Here is a 23,860-nt window from a genome sequence, read left to right as displayed (position 1 = left end):
TCTCCATACTCATAGACCGCTCCCTGCGCCTTCCTCCACTGTGTCTCCGCCTTTCTGGTGGTCAATAAATCAAACTTGGCCTGCAGGCTACGCCGCTCCCCCAGCAATCCCTTCTCCGGGGCCTCCGCGTACCTCCTATCTACACTCAATAGCTCCCCCACCAGTCTCTCCCTCTCCCTCCTCTCCCTATGGGCTCGGATAGAGATCAGCTCCCCCCTAATCACTGCCTTCAGAGCCTCCGACACCATCCCCATCTGGACCTCCCCAGTATCATTGACCTCGAGGTACCTCTCGATACATCCCCGGACCCTCCTACACACCTCCTCATCAGCCAACAAACCCACGTCCAGACGCCAAAGCGGGCGCTGATCCCGCACCTCCCCCATCTCCAGATCCACCCAATGCGGAGCATGGTCCGAAATCGCAATAGCCGAATACTCGGCATCCTGCACCTTCGGGACCAGTCCCCTACTCAGAACAAAGAAATCAATGCGGGAATAAACCCTGTGCACATGGGAGAAAAAAGAGTACTCCCGAGCCCTCGGCCTCCCAAACCTCCAGGGATCCACTCCTCCCATCTGGTCCATAAACCCCCTCAACACCTTGGCCGCCGCCGGCCTCCTGCCCGTCCTTGAACTAGAACGATCCAGTAGGGGATCCAGCACCGTATTGAAGTCGTCCCCCCCCCCCCCCCCCCCCCCCCATCTCCAGGCCAGGAATGCAGCCCAACATACGCCTCATGAAACCAGCATCATTCCAATTTGGGGTCGTACACATTTACCAACACCACCCTCTCCCCCTGCAGCCTACCGCTCACCATCACATATCTGCCGCCACTATCAGCCACCACCTCAGACGCCTCAAACGCCACCCTCTTCCCAACCAGGATCGCCACACCCCGGTTCTTCGAGTCGAGCCCTGAGTGGAAAACCTGCCCCACCCACCCCTTCCTCAGACGGACCTGGTCCGCCACCTTCAGGTGGGTCTCCTGGAGCATGGCCACGTCCGCTTTCAGCCCCTTCAGATGCGAAAACACCCTGGCACGCTTAACCGGCCCATTCAACCCACTCACGTTCCACATAATCTGCCGGATCAGGGGGCACCCTGCCCCCCTCCCCCCCTGACTAGCCATAACCCATCGACTGCTCGTCCCTGGCCAGCACCCATTCGGCCCGTTTCCCACGGCGATAGAACCTCACCCCGACCCCCCCCGACCCACACCAACTCCTCCCTGGCCAATCCAGCAGCAACCAGGTATCCAACCCCCCCCCCCCCCCCCGCAGCTAGGACCCCTCCTAGTCGCAACGCTCCCTCCATAGTACTCCCGTGAGCCAGCTGACGTCTGCTGACCCCGGCAGCTCCCGCCCTAACTCCGACCCCTCCCGATATGAGGTCACCCCTCCTCCCCTGCATCAGCTCCTTGGCACCGCTTCAGCGTGGGAAAACGTATCTGATAGCCACGCCCCTTGCCACCAGCTCCACCCCCCTCGTCCCGTAGCGTGGGAAACCAGAGAAAAGCCCGCGCTTTCACACTGCCCCACCCCACACCCCCAACGCAGCTCCCAAACAGTAGTCCCAACCCATCCACCAACTCCGTACAAACAAAAACACAGATCAACCACAAACCCCAGTACCCCTCTTAAAACACAAAACCATAACCAACATCATCCGAAAGCGAGAGAAAAAACAGAAACAAACAGAATAACCAGCAACAGCATAAACAGTGATACAGAAATAAAAAAACTCCCACAGCCCCCAATCTCTAGTTCGAGTCCAACTTTTCAGCCTGCACAAAGGCCCACGCCTCCTCCGTAGGAAGTGACGCGCAGGCGGCAGCATGCCGAACTTCACCTGCTTTCCGTGGAGCACCGCCTTCGTCCGGTTGAACCCGGCCCTCCGCTTAGCCACCTCTGCACTCCAGTCCTGGTTGATACGCACTACCGAATTCTCCCACTTGCTACTCCTCACCTTCTTGGCCCATCGCAGCACACACTCCCGGTCACTGAACCGATGGAACCGCACCAGCACCGCCCGCGGGGGTTCATTCGCCTTAGGCCGCCTAACCAGTACTCTGTGGGCCTCCTCCAGCTCCATGGGCAGATGGAAGTATCCTGCCCCCACCAGCGAGTTCAGCATCACGGCCACATAGGCCGGCAAGTCCGACCCCTCCAGCCCCTCCTCGAGGCCCAGGATCCGCAAGTTCTTCCTCCGTGATCGAAACTCCATCTCCTCGAACCGATCTTGCCACTTTTTGTGAAGCGCCTCGTGTATCTCCAACTTCCCCACGAGGGCCGAAACCTCCTCCTCATGCTCAGAGGCCTTCTGCTGCAACTCAAGTATTGCTACACCCTGGGTTGTCTGGGTCTCCAGCAGCTTACTCGTCGTCACCTTCAGGGATTCCAACAACTCCCCTTTCAGCTCCGTGAAATAGCGCAGAAGGGCCGCCTGCTGCTCCTCCGCCCACTGCCTCCACTCCTCAGGGGCTCCACCGGCCGCCATTTTGTCCACCTTCCCCCGCTTTTCCAGGGGAGCTGCTGCCGTTTTTCTCCTTGCCCCACTCCGAGTCCGCACCATAAATCCCGGGGGGTTTTGCTCCAGACCCCTTTATCCACCGGGAAACGTCGAATCAGCGCCGTTTGGGGCCCTTAAAAGAGCCCACAAGTCCTATTAAAGCGGGAGCTGCCGAACGTGCGGCTTAGCTCCGCATAGCCGCAACCGTAAGTCCTTAAGGCAAACTTAATCTTCTCTAGCCTAAGAAACCCTGCCACGTCAGTGACCCAAACCCCCCGAATTTGGAGGCTCCAAGTCCCTCCATCGCAGCAAAATCCGTCTCCGGGCCACCAGGGAGGTAAAGGCCAAAACGTCTGCCTCTCTCCCCCCTGGGCTCCCGGATCTTCCGACACTCCAAATATTGTCACCTCTGGACTTGGAGTCACCCTCCCTTCCAGGACCTCTGACATGATGTCTGAAAATCTCTGCCAAAATCTCCTCAGCCTCGGACACACCCAAAATATATGTACATGGTTCGCAGGACTTCCTCCACACTGCCCACACCTGTCCTCCACCTCCTCAAAAAACCTACTCATCCGGGCCACAGTCATATAAGCCATGTGGACCACCTTGAATTGGATCAGGCTAAGCCTGGCACACAACGAGGATGCATTGACTCTCCTCAGGGCCTTCTCCCACAACCCAACTTCAAACTCTCCTCCCGGCTCTTCCTCTTCACTTCCCCAATTGGGACCCCTTCCCACTCCATCAGTTCCTTATATATTTCCGAGACCATCCCTTCCTTAACCTCTGTTTTAGACAACTCCTTATCCTGTAGCCCCCTTAGTGGGAGGTGAGGGAAGCTCGGGACCTGCCTCTGGACAAAATCCCGCAGGTAGCGGAACTCGTTCTCAGCTGGCAGCCCAAACCCATCTAGCTATTCCAGGCTCAGGAAACCCTCCTCAATGAAAAGATCCCCAAATCTCTCAATCCCACTGGGTTTGTGGAGTACTGAGCTAGCGAGAACAGCAGAGGTGCCGATAACAAAGCCTTCAGACCCGTGCCCTTGCACGATGCCGCCTCCACTCGCTCCCACGCCGACCCCTCCCCAGCTACCCATTTCCTAACCATCGATATATTGGCGGCCCAGTAGTAATTAATAAACTTCGGAAGGGCCAAGCCCCCCTCCCTGCGCCCCCGCTCAAGAAGGACTTTCCTCACCCTCGGGGCTTTCCTGGCCCAAATAAAACCCAAGATTGTCGCATTAATTTTCCTAAAAAATGCCTTGGGGATGAAGATTGGAAGACACGGAAACATGAACAGCAATCTCGCGAGGAGTGTCATTTTCACAGTCTACACCCTCCCGGCCAATGACAGCGGAAGCACGCCCCATCTACGGAAGTCACCTTTCATTTGCTCAATCAACCTGCCCAAATTTAGTTTATGAAGCTGATCCCAGTTTCTTGCCACTTGAATACCCAGGTACTTAAAACTCCCTCCACTTTGAATGGCATCTCCCTCAGTCTCCTCTCCTGCCCCCTTGCCTGGATCGCAAAAACCTCACTCTTACCCATATTCAGTTTGTAACCTGAGAACTGGCCAAATTCCTCCAGTACTCCCATAATTCTTGCAATTCCCCTCAACGGGTCTGTTATATAAAGGAGCAAATCGTCTGCATGGAACGAGACCCTTTGTTCCACCCCCCCCCCCCCCCCCCCCCCCCCCCCCTTCACTATCCCCCACCAAATGCTCGATGCTCTCAGCACCATTGCCAAAGGCTCTATGGCCGGGTAAATATTAGTGGGGAGAGTAGACACCCCTATCTCATCCCCCGACACAGGCTAAAATACTCTGATCGAACCCGGTTTGTCCTTACATTCGCCACCGGTACCTGATATAGCAACTGGACCCAATCCGCAAATCCCTGCCCGCACCCAAGACATCCCACAAATTTGTCCCCTCCACCCGATCAAAGGCCTTTTCTGCATCCATGGCCACCACCACCGCAACCTCATGTCCCTCCACAGGCATCATTATTACATTAAGGAGCCGCCTAATGTTGGACGTCCAGTGCTGTTCCTTAACAAATCCCGTCTGGTTCTTCCCTATTACCCCCGGAACACAATCCTCTATACGTGTTGCCAAGATCTTTGCCAGCAATTTTGCATCCACATTTAGCAGGGAGATTGGCCTATACGAACCACAGCTCTCTGGATCCCTATCCCGTTTCGAAGGAAGGGAAATCGTGCCTGCGATAACGTTGGGGAAGCACTCCCATCTCCTTCAACTCATTAAAAGTCTTTACCAGGAGCGGCCCTAACAGCCCGGAATTTTTTTTATGGAACTCAACCGGTATCCATCTGGTCCCGAGGCTTTACCCGATTGCATCGCCCCCAGCCGTGATTCACAACAGTTATTGATGATTGTGACACACAAAGGGGGTTTTGATACAATAGATTACTATTTAGTATCACTTCAGCGCTAGTGTTGTTCCAACGAGCTATGGACCAAATCTTAATAGGATGAGACAGAGTCCAATGTTACCTGGATGACATCTTGGTTACTGGGAAGAATGAGGAAGGACATCTCTGCAACCTAGTTGTCTCACTCCAGAGATTAGAAGATTATGGACTAAGAGTCCAAAAGACAAATGTGATTTTTTTTCCAATCTTCAGTTGAATATCTGGGTCTTGTCATCGACTCCAAGAGACCACATGAGTCTCCTTTCAAAGTCAAAGCCATTACCGAGGCACCCGCACCTCAAAATGTCAACCAACTTCGATCTTTCTTAGGTTTACTTAATTACTGAAGGTTTGTCCTTAATCTGGTACTATTCTAAAACCCTTGCAAAATATACTGTGTCAAGATAAAATGTGGAAATGGTAGCTGGGGGGAGGGGGGGGGGGATCAATGTGAGAGAGCATTCGTACAAGCTAAAGAAGCACTACTCAAGTCAGAAGTCCTGACACATTTTGATCCAAACTTACCCCTGCAACTGGTGTATGACGCATCACTTTATGGGGTTGGGACGGTGGGTTCCCACATAATGCCCACAGGTGAAAAGAAGCCTTTGCGTCGAGGACCTTGAATTAAGTCAAATGCAATTATGCGCAGATAAAGAAGTCCTGGGTATAATTTTTGGAATAAAACGGTTCTACCAGTTCATGTAGGGAGGAAACCATTTTATTGATAGATGATCGTCCACTAAAAATGATTCTCGGATCTCATACCGGGATTGTCTCACTGGTAGCGAGCTGAATGTAGAGGTGGGCATTACTCTTGTCAACACGCACATATGAGATTGAGTATCGTCAAACTTTCATTCGAATGCAGATGGACTCTCCCGACTACCCTTACCAAATAGTTCATCAATAAGCAGTTTGTGTGGAAACATTTTGTACTTCAAGCAAGTAGATAACACTCCTGTAACCACAGGACAGGTGAAGAAGCATACCAAAAGTGATCCAGTACTGTCAGAGGTTATGGACATGGTGCTTCAAGTCAAGACTTCAGAAGCAAACCCTGAGTTAAAGCCATATCTCTACCCCGAACACTTGAGTTCTCCGTAGAGGCAGGGTGCCTCCTCAGGGGAATGGGAGTCATCATTCCACCATTATTAAGGAAACACAAAGGCCACTGTGGGATTGTAAGGATGAAGGAGATAGCTTTTTTTTTGGATACCTTTGGTGGCCGGGGTTAGATGCCAAAATCGAGGAGAAGGCAGGAATGTGTTCATCTTGTGCAAAAGAGCGGAACCTGCCACCATTAACCCCGTTGCACCCATGGGAATGACAAGAAGAGGCCTGGCAATGGGTACAAGTTCATTGTGCAGGACTGTTTGAAGGGTGCATGTTTCGCATTGTAGTCAATGCTCACTCGAAATGGGCTGAAGGTGCCATCATGAAGTCAACATCATTGGAGAAAACAATTGAAAGATTGGGTGAAATCTTCAGCAGATTTGGTTACCCTGAACAATTGATGAGTGATAATGGACTGCAAGGGCAGCACGGTGGCGCAGTGAGTTAGCCCTGCTGCCTCACGGCGCCGAGGTCCCAGGTTCGATCCCGGCTCTGAGTCACTGTCCGTGTGGAGTTTGCACATCCCCCCCCCCCCCTCCCCCGTGTTTGCATGAGTTTCGCCCCCACAACCCAAAGATGTGCAAGGTCGGTGGATTGGCCACACTAAATTGTCCCTTAATTGGAAAAAAAATTAATTGGGTACTCTAAATATATAATTTAAAAAAAATTTAATGGACTGCAGTTCATGTCTCAAGAGCTCATAAGCTACTTTAAGGAGAACAAAATTCAACACATCCAGCCTGCTGTTGATCACCCCGTCACAAATGGGCTGGCAGAACGTTTTGTACAGACAATGAAAGATTCATTAAAGGTAACCAGAGGACAAGTTTCATTTGCCTGAACATTTGAGTCGATTTCTGCCCATGTACAGGAATACTGCGCACTCAACAATCCACGTTTCTCCGGCATTGCTAATGGTTAAACGTCAACCACGCACAGCATTCGATTTGCTAAAACCGCCCAAGACAAAATAAATTATTGAGGAAAGCAGGAGGATCAGGTCATACGGCAGGAGAACAAGGTGAAACTTTGTCTTTTTCACCAGGGTTAAGATTTCTGGCAAGAAATTATCGCACAAGTGAAAAGTGGATTGCTGGCACACCTTAGCAGTCAGGATCGGTCTTTTACACCGTACAAACCCGAGACGATGTAATATGGAGAAGGCATGTGGATTAACTTTTGATGACAAGAGCCAATCTTCCAGAAGCAGAATGAACAGAGAGCCCAATCCAGCTGTGCCAAGAGACAACCTTGTTGTTCCTCGCTGATTGCACTGCTGTATAAGTACCGCGTGCTAACCGATTACGCCACTGGTGCGCCCTGGCCTTGACATTCCTGAGTACCTGACACAAAATGAACCAACTGGGGAAAACAGCGCCTCCGTTATGAATCAAACACCGAGTCAACCTTAGATTACTTTGTCGAATCGGTTAAAGTAACCACTGACGAAGCTCAGACCAAGTCTAAGATAACAGAAATCACAGAAAACACAGTGCAGAAGTGGCCCTTCGGCCCATCGACTCTGCACCGATACACGAAAAACACCTGGACTACCTACCTAATCCCATTTGCCAGCACCTGGCACATAGCCTTGAATTATGACGTGCCAAATGATCATCCAGGTACTTTTTTAAGGATGTGAGGCAACCCGCCTCTACCACCTTCCCAGGCAGTGCATTCCAGACCGTTACCATCCTCTGGGTAAAAAAGATTTTCTGCAGATTTGACAAAGTCAAGGATGAACCAGCTGTTTGAGGGGGGTGAGAGGATACTTGCAAACGTTCTGGGGGGCGGTAATTTAGGGGTGTAATATATTTGTTTAGTTTTGTAAAATGTTAAAATAATAAAAAATTGAATAAAAAAATGTTCCTCACATACCACCTAAACCACCTGCCCCTTAACTTGAACTTTTGTCCCCTCATGACTGACCCTTCAACTAAGGGGAACAGCTGCTCTCTCTCCATCCTGTCTCTGCCCCTCATAATCTTGTACACCTCGATCAGGTCATCCCTCAGTCTTCTCTTTTCCAACGAAAACAACCTAAGCCTATCCAACTTCTCATTATAACTTAACTGTTCCATCCCAGGCAACATCCTGGTGAATCTCCTCTGCACCCCCTCCAGTGCAATCACATCTCTCCTATAATGTGGCCACCAAAAATGTGACCAGATGCAGCAAGTACTAATAAACAGATACATGAAGTTCACCGACAACCACAGAACAACGACCTCCGGAACGTCTGCCGTTGTTGTTGATTGGTTGTTCATGTTGCTAATTGATTGTTAATGTTATACTGTTAATTGTGTCAGGGATCTTTGATTTAAAGTGAGAGGAAATGTTGCATATTTATGTTTCCTCACAAGTAACCTTTTGGCTGAACAGGGCATTTTAAGAGAACGATTGTGTGACGCCATCTGGGCCATTTGCGCCGGCAAAGGGGTAATCTAACATCGCAACCTGACCATAACATGGTAGAATTTAGCATTCAGTTTGAGAGGGAGAAACTTTAGTCAGAAACAATTGTGATCAACTTTAATAAGGGTAATTACATGGGAATCAGGACAGAATTGGCTAGAGTGGACTGGGAAAGGAGTTTAGCAGAAAAGACGGTTGATCAGCAATGGCAGACATTTATGAAAATAGTTCATGGTTCACAACAAAGATATATTCCAGTGAGGAAGGGGATAAATCAACCACGGTTAACCGAGGAAGTTAAGTATATTAGTAAACTTAACTAAAAAACATACAATGTGGCAAAGGTTAGTGGTACATTAGAGGATTGGGAAATTTTAAAAAATCAACAGAAGATGACCAAAAAAAACGAGGGAGAAGATAAACTGGGAGGATGAAATAGTAAGTAATATAAAAATGGACAGTACGCTTCTTTAAATATATAAAAAGGAAGAAAGAGGCCAAATAAACAGGTCCCTTAGAGAATGAGACTGAGGAGATAATGATGGGGGGAAACTGGAAATGGCAGAGGAATTAAGCAAATACTTTGCATCAGTCTTCATGGTAGAAGACACTATTAACATTCCCAAAATACTTAATATTCAAGGGGCAAAAAGAAGGGTGGTGATAAATACAATAAATGTCACTAGAGAAAAAGTACTGGGAAACTAATGGGTTGCATCCGAGGATATTAAAGGAAGTAGCTACAGAGATGGTGGTGGATGCACTGGTGGTAATCTTCGAAGAATTCTTAAATTCTGGAAAAGCCAGGGGATTGAAAAATTGCCAAATCCTTATTCAAAAAAATGGGAAGAGACAAAAAGGTAACTTCTCCAGCTAGTTTAAAATCTGTCACTGGGACAATTTTAGAGTCCATTATAAAGGAAATAATAGCAGAGCATTTATAAATAGATAATATAATCAAGCAGAGTCGCACGGCGTCATGAAGGGGAAATCATGCCTGACAAAATTTATTAGAATTCTTTCAAGTGGAAATGAACAGGATAGATAAAGGGAAACCAGTAAATATAATATACTCGGATTTCCAAATAGTGTTCGATAAGGCACCGCACAAAAGGCTACTTAATGAGTTAAGGGCCCATGGTGATGGGGCAGTATGCATGGATATAGGACTGGCTAACTAATATAAGAATTGCACAGTGTTGGATCTGGTGAGAAAAGCGGTGTGAAACTTATCGGCTTCACGATGGCTGTGCTCTCCTGATTTAACAGCACTCTGCAATTTCAAATTGCTGGCAGCGATCACACAGCCAGCTGAAAGGGCGGTGACACCGGCAAAACTGGGATTCTGAGATTGGGGCGCCCTATTTAAATTGAAGGCCCCCTCACCGCCACGGTGTTTGGGCCATCCTCCCTGCCCAAGGCATCGGGGCCCCCCCCACCCCGCACACATAAGGGGAACCCCCCCCTCAATAGAGGAGGGTAACCCCCTCCTTTATGTGCCCCCTTAGCAGGTTGCGTCATGGGCGGATGATATGGCATCAAGCCCTGACATCATATTTAAATTTATTATAATGTAGGGAAATCAGGTTCATGGGATTTGCACCCATGACTAACGGGGCCAGTAAATCGCAGCCAGAAAGTTGAGACAAGAGGGACATTTTCAGGATGACAATCTGTAACCAGTGAAGTACCACAGGGGTCACCTCAGTGCTGGGGCCAGAATTATTTACGATATATATTAATGACTTGGACAAGGAAGTGAATGTACTATAACCAAGTTTGCAGATGACACAAAAATAGGTGGGAAAGCAAGTGGTCAGGATAACACTGAGTCAACAGAGGGATATCGACAGGTTAAGTGAGTGTGCAAAAACTTGGCAGATGGAAGATCATGTAGAAAAAGGTGAAGTTATGCAGCTTGGTAGGAAGAATAAAGGAGATGAATATTGTTCAAATGGAAAAAGACTGCAGAAAGCTGCAGCACAGAGGGATTTAGGGGTCTTTATGTATAAATCACAAGAAGCTAGGATCGAAGATCAACACGTAATGGGGAAGGCAAATGGAATTATTTCAAAGAGAATGGAGCATAAAATAGGGAAATATTGCTAAAATTATAGAAGGCACCTATTGGACAACACCTGGAATACTGAACAGTTTTAGTCAAGCATATTGAGATACACAATATTCTCAGGGGGCTGGACAGGGTAGATTCTGAGATGTTTCCCTTTGTGGGAGAGTCTAGGACCAGAGGGCCTAATCTCACATTAAGACAGAGATGAGCAGGAATTTCTTCTCTCAGAGAAATTCTTTACCACAGAGGGCTGTACATGCTGGGTTGTTAAGTATGTTCAAGGCTGGGGCAGCATGGTGGCGCAGTGGGTTAGCCCTGCTGCCTCAAGGCGCAGAGGTCCCAGGTTCAATCCCGGCTCTGGGTCACTGTCCGTGTGGAGTTTGCACATTCTCCCCGTGTTTGTGTGGGTTTCACCCCCACAACCCAAAAATATGCAGGCTAGGTGGATTGGCCATGCTAAATTGCCTCTTAATTGGAAAAAATGAATTGGGTACTCTAAATTTATTTTTTAAAAAGTATGTTCAAGGCTGAGATAGACAGTAAAGGAATTAATTAGTAAAGGAAACAAGGGTTATGGGAATCAGGCGGAAATGTGGAGTTAAGGATTATCATATCAGATCAGTCATGATCTCACTGATTGGCCGAGCAGACACGATGGGCCGAATGGCCTACTTCTGCTCCTTCGTCTTATGGCCGAGCCCCCTGCAACACGGGATTTTACATTGTTTCAGTTTACTTTCTTTTAACGTTTCTGCTGTGAGATACTGATATCAGTGCATTGTGCTAAACTTTATTTATCTTGTTCAAATTTTTATAAAGCTTTTTCAAGTTTTTTTCATATCAACTAAAACTAATGGCAAGGCTTACTACAATTACTCATGGAACTACTGAAGTCTAGCAGATCTTGCGATGGTTAAAATGACACATAAAAGGATGGCTGTTTACAAGGTGTGTCATCTAACATTGTCAGTACATGCCATGCAGAGATAATATTGACAATGATAACAACCTGACTATAATTGAGTCTCATGTAATACATTCCAGAATTGCAGGATAAAACATGCAGGCTAATTTAGTTAATTTTTTCTGATGAGTAGTAAAATACTATTTGCGTCACCAAAATTATTTGGAAATCATTTGTGGTCTAGTGTTCAGAGCTTCACAGTCATGCAAGTGCTTACTTATTTATATGAGATCTACTTAGTGGAAAGGGGTTCTAGTCCAGAAACTTCACCAAGCCTTCAATTTTAGGCCGGAGTGCAGCTGGGTAAAGAATATCATTCTTTCATCACGCATAGTGGGTGGGACTTTCCGTGCAACCTGCCGCGGCGGTAGAAGCTGCCCGCCGCTGGCCGGCAGCAGGATTCTCCGATCCCGCCATTGTCAATGGGGCTTCCTATTGAATACATCAATTGTCGCCGTGGGCGGGACGGGAAAATCCCATCGTGTGAACGGCTAGCCAGTTCCAGCCAAAATATTTAAAATAATTTCTATGTAATAGTTCCTTCATTTCCTTGATGCTAAGATTCAAAAGAAATTTTATGCAGGATAATTTCATGTAATTTGCTAAACTACTTTTCAAACAAATTCGTGTAGTTTTATCTAAAATGTTGTTAAAAGTAACTGTTTTACTAATCTGTACTATAAAATTTAAATAACAAAATGAAAACAGTAGGATTTTACGCACATTATATTTAGTATAAATGTTCATATTTATCTCAAGTGCTCAGAAATTACATTGACGACTGGATTAATTGTTCAAATTCATTATGAAGTTGGAATATATGACTGCAGTAGAAACCCTTTCAAAGAGGGCATCAATGCAAATGTGCCAATTGGTACCTGACCAGTAACATTTATCACCATTCAGACAAGTTGAGGTCTAGATGTCTATTATCTGGAAAATTCAGTTAGGCCTTATTCTGTGGAAGGAATCCAACTTCATCACAAGCTCTTGTTTTCTTTCATTTGTAACAATCCCTTCCATTCGATTTTCCTCCCACACAAATGCCCCTCCTACTTTCCTGCATTGTGCTTGGAGTAAAATGTGCAGGTACTAGCAGCTCTTGGAAATGGCCATTTTTTGCGCAAGATTAAATTCATGTTAATTAAATATAGAACATAGAACGATACAGCGCAGTACAGGCCCTTCGGCCCTCGATGTTGCACCGACATGGAAAAAACTAACGGCCATCTAACCTACACTATGCCCTTATCATCCATATGCTTATCCAATAAACTTTTAAATGCCCTCAATGTTGGCGAGTTCACTACTGTTGCAGGTAGGGCATTCCACGGCCTCACCACTCTTTGCGTAAAAAACCCACCTCTGACCTCTGTCCAATATCTATTACCCCTCAATTTAAGGCTATGTCCCCTTGTGCTAGCCACCTCCATCCACGGGAGAAGGCTCTCGCTGTCCACCCTATCTAACCCTCTGATCATTTTGTATGCCTCTATTAAGTCACCTCTTAACCTTCTTCTCTCTAACGAAAACAACCTCAAGTCCATCAGCCTTTCCTCATAAGATTTTCCCTCCATACCAGGCAACATCCTGGTAAATCTCCTCTGCACCCGTTCCAAAGCTTCCACTTCCTTCCTATAATGAGGCGACCAGAACTGTACACAATACTCCAAATGCGGCCGTACTAGAGTTTTGTACAACTGCAACATGACCTCATGGCTCCGGAACTCAATCCCTCTACCAATAAAAGCCAACACACCATAGGCCTTCTTCACAACCCTATCAACCTGGGTGGCAACTTTCAGGGATCTATGTACATGGACACCGAGATCCCTCTGCTCATCCACACTACCAAGAATTTTACCATTAGCCAAATATTCCTCATTCCTGTTATTCTTTCCAAAGTGAATCACCTCACACTTCTCCACATTAAACTCCATTTTCCACCTCTCAGCCCAGCTCTGCAGCTTATCTATGTCCCTCTGTAACCTGCAACATCCTTCTGCACTGTCTACAACTCCACCGACTTTAGTGTCGTCTGCAAATTTACTCACCCATCCTTCTGCGCCCTCCTCTATGTCATTTATAAAAATGACAAACAGCAACGGCCCCAGAACAGATCCTTGTGGTACGCCACTCGTAACTGAACTCCATTCTGAACATTTCCCATCAACCACCACTCTCTGTCTTCTTTCAACTAGCCAATTTCTGATCCACATCTCTAAATCACCCTCAATCCCCAGCCTCCGTATTTTCTGCAATAGCCGACCGTGGGGAACCTTATCAAACGCTTTACTGAAATCCATATACACCACATAAACTGCTCTATCCTCGTCCACCTGTTCAGTCACCTTCTCAAAGAACTCGATAAGGTTTGTGAGGCATGACCTACCCTTCACAAAATCATGCTGACTATCCCTAATCATATTATTCCTATCTAGATGATTAAAAATCGTATCTTTTATAATCCTCTCCAAGACTTTACCCACCACAGACGTTAGGCTCACCGGCCTATAGTTACCGGGGTTATCTCTATTCCCCTTCTTGAACAAAGGGACCACATTTGCTATCCTCCAGTCCTCTGGCACTATTCCTGTAGCCAATGATGACATAAAAATCAAAGCCAAAGGCTCAGCAATCTCTTCCCTGGCTTCCCAGAGAATCCTAGGATAAATCCCATCAGGCCCCGGGGACTTATCTATTTTCACCTTGTCCAGAATTGCCAACACTTCTTCCCTACGCACCTCAATGCCATCTATTCTAATAGCCTGGGTCTCAGCATTCTCCTCCACAATATTATCTTTTTCCTGAGTGAATACTGACGAAAAGTATTCATTTAGTATCTCACTTATCTCCTCAGCCTCCACACACAACTTCCCACCACTGTCCTTGACTGGCCCTACTCTTACCCTAGTCATTCTTTTATTCCTGACATACCTATAGAAAGCTTTTGGGTTTTCCTTGATCCTACCTGCCAAAGACTTCTCATGTCCCCTCCTTGCTCGTCTTAGCTCTCTCTTTAGATCCTTCCTCGCTTCCCTGTAACTATCAAGCGCCCCAACTGAAACTTCACGCCTCATCTTCACATAGGCCTCCTTTTTCCTCTTAACAAGAGATTCCACTTCTTTGGTAAACCACGGTTCCCTCGCTCTACCTTTTCCTCCCTGTCTGACTGGTATGTACTGATCAAGAACATGCAATAGCTGTTCCTTGAACAAGCTCCACATATCCAGTGTGCCCAACCCTTGCAGCCTACTTCTCCAACCTACACATCCTAAGTCATGTCTAATGGCATCATAATTGCCCTTCCCCCAGCTATAACTCTTGCCCTGCGGGGTATACTTATCTCTTTCCATCACTAATGTAAAGGTCACCGAATTGTGGTCACTGTCTCCAAAGTGTTCACCTACCTCCAAATCTAACACCTGGCCTGGTTCATTACCCAAAACCAAATCCAATGTGGCCTCACCTCTTGTTGGCCTGTCAACATATTGTGTCAGAAAACCCTCCTGCACACATTGTACAAAGAACGACCCATCCAATGTACTCAAACTATATCTTTTCCAGTCAATATTAGGAAAGTTAAAGTCTCCCATAACAACTACCCTGTTACTTTCGCTCTTTTCCAGAATCACCTTCGCCATCCTTTCCTCTACATCTCTAGAACTATTAGGTGGCCTATAGAAAACTCCCAGCAGTGTGACCTCTCCTTTCCTGTTTCTAACCTCAGCCCATACTACCTCGGAAGAAGAGTCCCCATCTTGCATCCTTTCTGCCACCTTAATACTGTCCTTGACTAGCAGCGCCACACCTCCCCCTCTTTTGCCCCCTTCTCTGACCTTACTAAAACACCTAAACCCCGGAACCTGCAACAACCATTCCTGTCCCTGCTCTATCCATGTCTCTGAAATGGCCACAACATTGAAGTCCCAGGTACCAACCCATGCTGCCAGTTCCCCTACCTTATTTCGTATACTCCTGGCATTGAAATAGACACACTTCAAACCACTGACCTGAACACTGCTGCCCTCCTGCGAAGTCAAATCTGTGCTCCTGACCTCTCCACTTTCAATCTCCCGTACCCCAAAACTACAATCCAGGTTCCCATGCCCCTGCTGAATTAGTTTAAACCCCCCCAAAGAGTACTAACAAATCTCCCCCCCAGGATATTGGTGCCCCTTAGGTTCAGATGTAGACCATCCTGTCTATAGAGGTCCCACCTTCCCCAGAAAGAGCCCCAGTTATCCAGAAATCTGAATCCCTCCCGCCTGCACCATCCCTGTAGCCACGTGTTTAATTGCTCTCTCTCCCTATTCCTCGTCTCACTATCATGATGCACGGGCAACAACCCAGAGATAACAACTCTGTTTCTTCACACTCTGAGCTTCCATCCTAGCTCCCTAAAGGCCTGCCTGACATCCTTGTCCCCTTTCCTACCTATGTCGTTAGTGCCAATGTGGACTACGACTTGGGGCTGCTCCCCTTCCCCCTTAAGGACCCGAAAAACACGATCCGAGACATCACTTACCCTTGCACCTGGGAGGCAACATACCAAACGTGAGTCTCTCTCGCTCCCACAAAATCTCATATCTGTGCCCCTGACTATTGAGTCCCCAATTACTAATGCTCTGCTCCTCTCCCCCCTTCCCTTCTGAGCAACAGGGACAGACTCCGTGCTAGAGTCCCGTACCTCATGGCTTACCCCTGGTAAGTCCCCCCCCCTACAAGTATCCAAAACGGTATACTTGTTACTCAGGGGAACGACCGCAGGGGGTCCCTGCACTGACTGCTTCTTCCCAGTCCCTCTTACAGTTACCCATCTATCTCCAGTCTTTGGTGTAACTACTTCCCTGAAGCTCCTATCTATGACCACCTCTGCCTCCCGAATGATCCGAAGTTCATCCAACTCCAGCTCCAGTACCATAACTCGGTCTTGTAGGAGCTGGAGCTGGCTGTACTTCCTGCAGGTAAAATCAGCAGGGGCACTAACGGCATCCCTCACCTCAAACATCCTGCAGGAGGAACATTGCACTGCCTTCCCTGCCATCCCACTTAATTTCAACCAAGTTCTGGTAAACAAATATAAAATAAATAAAAAATAATATAATATAGCACTTACCTGCTCACACCAATGGGTCTTATTATTAGGTTGGGGGGGGGGGGGGGGGGGGGGGGAGACACTATACGTGTAGTGTCTCGGGTATCCTCTCCACCAGAATTTATTGGCTAGGAGAAAATCCTTCCCAGAAGTCCGCGGGTCGTACTTCCGGTTCCCGCCTTATATTATCTTTGCTCCCACTGGCACCCCGCCGCTCTCCCGCTCTCAATGTGTTCCCTCGCGCTCTTTCACTGACTCACCGCTGCTCTCCTCGTGTTCTTTTATCCTGTGTCCCTCTGAACTCCCGCCGCTTTCTGGGCTCTCTCTGTCTCTGAACTCCCGCCGCTTTCTGGGCTCTCTCTGTCTCTCTCTGAACTCCCGCTGCTTTATGGGCTCTCTCTCTGAACTCCCGCTGCTTTCTGGGCTCTCTCTCTCTGAACTACCGCTGCTTTATGGGCTCTCTCTCTGTCTCTGAACTCCCGCTGCTTTATGGGCTCTCTCTCTGAACTCCCGCTGCTTTATGGGCTCTCTCTGTCTCTGAACTCCCGCTGCTTTATAGGCTCTCTCTGTCTCTCTCTGAACTCCCGCTGCTTTATGGGCTCTCTCTCTGTCTCTGAACTCCCGCTGCTTTATGGGCTCTCTCTGTCTCTGAACTCCCGCTGCTTTATGGGCTCTCTCTGTCTCTCTCTCTGAACTCCCGCTGCTTTATGGGCTCTCTCTCTGTCTCTGAACTCCCGCCGCTTTCTGGGCTCTCTCTCTGTCTCTGAACTCCCGCCGCTTTCTGGGCTCTCTCTGTCTCTCTCTGAACTCCCGCTGCTTTATGGGCTCTCTCTGAACTCCCGCTGCTTTCTGGGCTCTCTCTCTCTGAACTCCCGCTGCTTTATGGGCTCTCTCTGTCTCTGAACTCCCGCTGCTTTATGGGCTCTCTCTCTCTCTCTGAACTCCCGCCGCTTTCTGGGCTCTCTCTCTCTCTCTCTGAACTCCCGCCGCTTTCTGGGCTCTCTCTGTCTCTGAACTCCCGCCGCTTTCTGGGCTCTCTCTGTCTCTCTCTGAACTCCCGCTGCTTTATGGGCTCTCTCTCTGAACTCCCGCTGCTTTCTGGGCTCTCTCTCTCTGAACTACCGCTGCTTTATGGGCTCTCTCTCTGTCTCTGAACTCCCGCTGCTTTATGGGCTCTCTCTCTGAACTCCCGCTGCTTTATGGGCTCTCTCTGTCTCTGAACTCCCGCTGCTTTATAGGCTCTCTCTGTCTCTCTCTGAACTCCCGCTGCTTTATGGGCTCTCTCTCTGTCTCTGAACTCCCGCTGCTTTATGGGCTCTCTCTGTCTCTGAACTCCCGCTGCTTTATGGGCTCTCTCTCTGTCTCTGAACTCCCGCCGCTTTCTGGGCTCTCTCTGTCTCTCTCTGAACTCCCGCTGCTTTATGGGCTCTCTCTGAACTCCCGCTGCTTTCTGGGCTCTCTCTCTCTGAACTCCCGCTGCTTTATGGGCTCTCTCTGAACTCCCGCTGCTTTCTGGGCTCTCTCTCTCTGAACTCCCGCTGCTTTATGGGCTCTCTCTCTCTCTCTGAACTCCCGCCGCTTTCTGGGCTCTCTCTCTCTCTCTCTGAACTCCCGCTGCTTTATGGGCTCTCTCTCTGAACTCCCGCTGCTTTATGGGCTCTCTCTCTGTCTCTGAACTCCCGCTGCTTTATGGGCTCCCTCTCTCTCTCTGAACTCCCGCCGCTTTCTGGGCTCTCTGTCTCTGAACTCCCGCTGCTTTATGGGCTCTCTCTGTCTCTGAACTCCCGCCGCTTTCTGGGCTCTCTCTCTCTCTCTGAACTCCCGCTGCTTTATGGGCTCTCTCTCTGTCCCTGAACTCCCGCCGCTTTCTGGGCTCTCTCTCTCTCTCTCTGAACTCCCGCCGCTTTCTGGGCACTCTCTCTGAACTCCCGCTGCTTTATGGGCTCTCTCTCTCTCTCTGAACTCCCGCTGCTTTATGGGCTCTCTCTCTCTCTGAACTCCCGCTGCTTTATGGGCTCTCTCTCTGTCTCTGAACTCCCGCTGCTTTATGGGCTTTCTCTGTCTCTCTCTGAACTCCCGCTGCTTTATGGGCTCTCTCTCTGTCTCTGAACTCCCGCCGCTTTCTGGGCTCTCTCTCTGTCTCTGAACTCCCGCTGCTTTATGGGCTCTCTCTGTCTCTCTCTGAACTCCCGCTGCTTTATGGGTTCTCTCTCTGTCTCTGAACTCCCGCTGCTTTCTGGGCTCTCTCTCTCTGAACTCCCGCTGCTTTCTGGGCTCTCTCTGTCTCTGAACGCCCGCTGCTTTATGGGCTCTCTCTGTCTCTGAACGCCCGCTGCTTTATGGGCTCTCTCTGTCTCTCTCTGAACTCCCGCTGCTTTATGGGCTCTCTCTCTCTGAACTCCCGCTGCTTTATGGGCTCCCTCTCTCTCTCTGAACTCCCGCCGCTTTCTGGGCTCTCTCTCTCTCTGAACTCCCGCTGCTTTATGGGCTCTCTCTCTGTCTCTGAACTCCTGCTGCTTTATGGGCTCTCTCTGAACTCCCGCTGCTTTATGGGCTCTCTCTCTGTCTCTGAACTCCCGCCGCTTTCTGGGCTCTCTCTGTCTCTGAACTCCCGCTGCTTTATGGGCTCTCTCTGTCTCTCTCTGAACTCCCGCTGCTTTATGGGCTCTCTTTGTCTCTGAACTCCCGCTGCTTTATGGGCTCTCTCTGTCTCTCTCTGAACTCCCGCTGCTTTATGGGCTCTCTCTCTGTCTCTGAACTCCCGCCGCTTTCTGGGCTCTCTCTCTCTCTCTCCCTCTGAACTCCCGCTGCTTTATGGGCTCTCTCTCTGAATTCCCGCTGCTTTATGGGCTCTCTCTCTGTATCTGAACTCCCGCCGCTTTCTGGGCTCTCTCTCTCTCTCTCTCTCTCTCTGAACTCCCGCTGCTTTCTGGGCTCTCTCTCTCTGAACTCCCGCCGCTTTCTGGGCTCTCTCTCTGTCTCTGAACTCCCGCTGCTTTATGGGCTTTCTCTGTCTCTCTCTGAACTCCTGCTGCTTTATGGGCTCTCTCTCTGAACTCCCGCTGCTTTATGGGCTCTCTCTCTCTGAACTCCCGCTGCTTTATGGGTTCTCTCTCTGTCTCTGAACTCCTGTCGCTTTCTGGGCTCTCTCTCTCTCTCTCTCTGAACTCCCGCTGCTTTATGGGCTCTCTCTCTGATCTCCCGCTGCTTTATGGGCTGCCTCTCTGTCTCTGAACTCCCGCCGCATTCTGGGCTCTCTCTCTCTCTCTGAACTCCCGCTGCTTTCTGGGCTCTCTCTCTCGGAACTCCCGCTGCTTTATGGGCTCTCTCTGTCTCTGAACGCCCGCTGCTTTATGGGCTCTCTCTGTCTCCCTCTGAACTCCCGCTGCTTTATGGGCTCTCTCCATCTCTGAAATCCCGCCGCTTTCTGGGCTCTCTCTCTCTCTCTCTGAACTCCCGCTGCTTTCTGGGCTCTCTCTCTGTCTCTGAACGCCTGCTGCTTTATGGGCTCTCTCTGTCTCCCTCTGAACTCCCGCTGCTTTATGGGCTCTCTCTCCATCTCTGAAATCCCGCCGCTTTCTGGGCTCTCTCTGTCTCTCTCTGAACTCCCGCTGCTTTATGGGTTCTCTCTCTGTCTCTGAACTCCTGTCGCTTTCTGGGCTCTCTCTCTCTCTCTGAACTCCCGCTGCTTTATGAGCTCTCTCTCTGATCTCCCGCTGCTTTATGGGCTGCCTCTCTGTCTCTGAACTCCCGCCGCTTTCTGGGCTCTCTCTCTCTCTCTGAACTCCCGCTGCTTTCTGGGCTCTCTCTCTCTGAACTCCCGCTGCTTTATGGGCTCTCTCTGTCTCTGAACGCCCGCTGCTTTATGGGCTCTCTCTGTCTCTCTCTGAACTCCCGCTGCTTTATGGGCTCTCTCTCCGTCTCTGAAATCCCGCCGCTTTCTGGGCTCTCTCTCTCTCTCTGAACTCCCGCTGCTTTATGGGCTCTCTCTCTGTCTCTGAACTCCCGCCGCTTTCTGGGCTATCTCTCTCTCTCTCTCTCTCTGAACTCCCGCTGCTTTCTGGGCTCTCTCTCTCTGAACTCCCGCTGCTTTATGGGCTCTCTCTCTGTCTCTGAACTCCCGCTGCTTTATGGGCTCTCTCTCTCTCTCTGAACTCCCGCCGCTTTCTGGGCTCTCTCTCTCTCTCTGAACTCCCGCTGCTTTATGGGCTCTCTCTCTGAACTCCCGCTGCTTTATGGGCTCTCTCTGTCTCTCTCTGAACTCCCGCTGCTTTATGGGCTCTCTCTGTCTCTGAACGCCCGCTGCTTTATGGGCTCTCTCTGTCTCTCTCTGAACTCCCGCTGCTTTATGGGCTCTCTCTCCGTCTCTGAAATCCCGCCGCTTTCTGGGCTCTCTCTCTCTCTCTGAACTCCCGCTGCTTTATGGGCTCTCTCTCTGTCTCTGAACTCCCGCCGCTTTCTGGGCTATCTCTCTCTCTCTCTCTCTCTGAACTCCCGCTGCTTTCTGGGCTCTCTCTCTCTGAACTCCCGCTGCTTTATGGGCTCTCTCTCTGTCTCTGAACTCCCGCTGCTTTATGGGCTCTCTCTCTGAACTCCCGCTGCTTTATGGGCTCTCTCTGTCTCTGAACTCCCGCTGCTTTATGGGCTCTCTCTGTCTCTGAACTTCCGCTGCTTTATGGGCTCTCTCTCTCTGAACTCCCGCCGCTTTCTGGGCTCTCTCTCTGTCTCTGAACACCCGCCGCTTTCTGGGCTCTCTCTCTCTCTCTGAACTCCCGCTGCTTTATGGGCTCTCTCTCTGTCTCTGAACTCCCGCCGCTTTCTGGGCTCTCTCTCTCTCTCTCTGAACTCCCGCCACTTTCTGGGCTCTCTCTCTGAACTCCCGCTGCTTTATGGGCTCTCTCTCTCTCTGAACTCCCGCTGCTTTATGGGCTCTCTCTCTGTCTCTGAACTTCCGCTGCTTTATGGGCTCTCTCTGTCTCTCTCTGAACTCCCGCCGCTTTATGGGTTCTCTCTCTGTCTCTGAACTCCTGTCGCTTTCTGGGCTCTCTCTCTCTCTCTGAACTCCCGCTGCTTTATGTGCTCTCTCTCTGATCTCCCGCTGCTTTATGGGCTGCCTCTCTGTCTCTGAACTCCCGCCGCTTTCTGGGCTCTCTCTCTCTCTCTGAACTCCCGCTGCTTTCTGGGCTCTCTCTCTCTGAACTCCCGCTGCTTTATGGGCTCTCTCTCCGTCTCTGAAATCCCGCCGCTTTCTGGGCTCTCTCTCTCTCTCTCTGAACTCCCGCTGCTTTCTGGGCTCTCTCTCTGTCTCTGAACGCCCGCTGCTTTATGGGCTCTTTCTGTCTCTCTCTGAACTCCCGCTGCTTTATGGGTTCTCTCTCTGTCTCTGAACTCCTGTCGCTTTCTGGGCTCTCTCTCTCTCTCTGAACTCCCGCTGCTTTATGGGCTCTCTCTCTGATCTCCCGCTGCTTTATGGGCTGCCTCTCTGTCTCTGAACTCCCACCGCTTTCTGGGCTCTCTCTCTCTGAACTCCCGCTGCTTTATGGGCTCTCTCTGTCTCTGAACGCCCGCTGCTTTATGGGCTCTCTCTGTCTCTCTCTGAACTCCCGCTGCTTTATGGGCTCTCTCTCCGTCTCTGAAATCCCGCCGCTTTCTGGGCTCTCTCTCTCTCTCTCTGAACTCCCGCTGCTTTATGGGCTCTCTCTCTGAACTCCCGCTGCTTTATGGGCTCTCTCTCTGAACTCCCGCCGCTTTCTGGGCTCTCTCTCTCTCTCTGAACTCCCGCTGCTTTATGGGCTCTCTCTCTGAACTCCCGCCGCTTTATGGGCTCTCTCTCTGTCTCTGAACTCCTGCCGCTTTCTGGGCTCTCTCTCTCTCTCTGAACACCCGCTGCTTTCTGGGCTCTCTCTCTGAACTCCCGCTGCTTTATGGGCTCTCTCTGTCTCTGAACTCCCGCTGCTTTATGGGCTCAAATATGAGAGGCATCAAACCAGAGTGCAATCCTGTTAGTGTGCAATGCATATGACCTTGACGGCAGGTACTACTGGATAGCAACTAAAGATCGACATTGAATTTTTTCCTCTCCGCTGAATTCTGAAGTCAATTGTAGCATCTAAACTTTACACCTAATATAATTGCTGCCATTGCTGAGATTAGTACCAACCATGGATTGAATTTCTGACACTTTTGTGACAATGTCTGCTCCTAATTGTGTTAAGCCCCGATTCCAAGATTGTTTTTTCAAAACCCTCCCATTAATGCAGTGAACTTATGTATTGGTAGAGAGGCCAGCTGCATATCGTGTAGGTAGGTTGGAGACTGCAGAAGAAAAGGAGTTCAAAAATCTGTGTTTAGGTTGAGGGAGATGCTAGAAGGTTGCAGAGATCAAGGCTAATCCCAATGTGAGTGTTAGGATGTACCTCTTCAGGAACTCCGTCACTTATTCTGCCAAAGTTCACTGGGTCCGGAGGAGGTCTGTTTAATTGCAATACCACTACTAGGTGCTCAAGCCACAATGTGGAATATCTGATGGAGATTTCTGGTCCAAAGTGGGGCTTGTTAATCCCATCAGTCCCTCATTGCAAGGAAATTCAATTTGTAAAGGAGAGTCTTATGAATATGTTGAATTTATTTTTTAAATTGTCTATACCTCCTCACTGTTTTGGATGTTCAATCTGGTCTATGAAATGGATCCCATTTGCTGCCTGTTATGCAGGTCCTTAACAGGCATACATGCTTCCAATCCTACTGTCATCCAAGATGCTGGGTAAGCAGGAACAATGAAATTCAAAATCCCAGTCACTGCCCAGGCTCTTTGTACAAGGGCACTTGTAACTTATTTCTATTTATGATTATATTACTTGAGTCACTGAGTTCGACTGTGTCCCTTGGTTGATTAGTTGATCCATAATTGGCAGATTGAAGATTTATCCAACAAATATCTAATTTTCTCTTGCATGACATATTTTTCCATTATTATTTAGAATAAGGACAATTATAAAAACAAAGCACATACCTAGTTACCATTCTCCTGTCAGAATCTTTCTGAATTAGGTGCTTGAAATATTCTTCCACAGCCTGAGCAGTCACAGCTTTCCGTAGGTAAGGATAATAGAGAGGGTGCCGAGCTATGACTCCTAGTTGAACAATGCAGACAATTAAAACAGATAAAAATAAAACCTGCAGTAAATGACTCAGGTGATTATGAATGAAATAAAAGTGAATGCTCAGGGAATACGGACAGACTG

The 23,860-nt window shown here is 49.0% G+C and overlaps 1 protein-coding gene across 4 annotated transcripts in view; it reads right to left on the bottom strand.

The window, feature by feature from the left end:
• The window catches only part of lratb.1 (lecithin retinol acyltransferase b, tandem duplicate 1), a 253,628-nt gene that overhangs the window by 11,116 nt on the left and 218,652 nt on the right, over window positions 1-23,860 (bottom strand). For all 4 annotated transcript variants that reach the window (XM_038792045.1, XM_038792044.1, XM_038792046.1 and 1 more), the window contains one exon: window positions 23,629-23,749. In XM_038792045.1, coding sequence (XP_038647973.1) covers window positions 23,629-23,749 — 121 coding nt within the window. The remainder of the gene's footprint in view (window positions 1-23,628; window positions 23,750-23,860) is intronic.

The sequence above is a fragment of the Scyliorhinus canicula genome, chromosome 3, assembly GCF_902713615.1.
Source record: "Scyliorhinus canicula chromosome 3, sScyCan1.1, whole genome shotgun sequence".
NCBI classification, from domain to species: Eukaryota; Metazoa; Chordata; class Chondrichthyes; order Carcharhiniformes; family Scyliorhinidae; genus Scyliorhinus; species Scyliorhinus canicula.
This window is presented reverse-complemented; position numbering and strand designations above follow the sequence as displayed.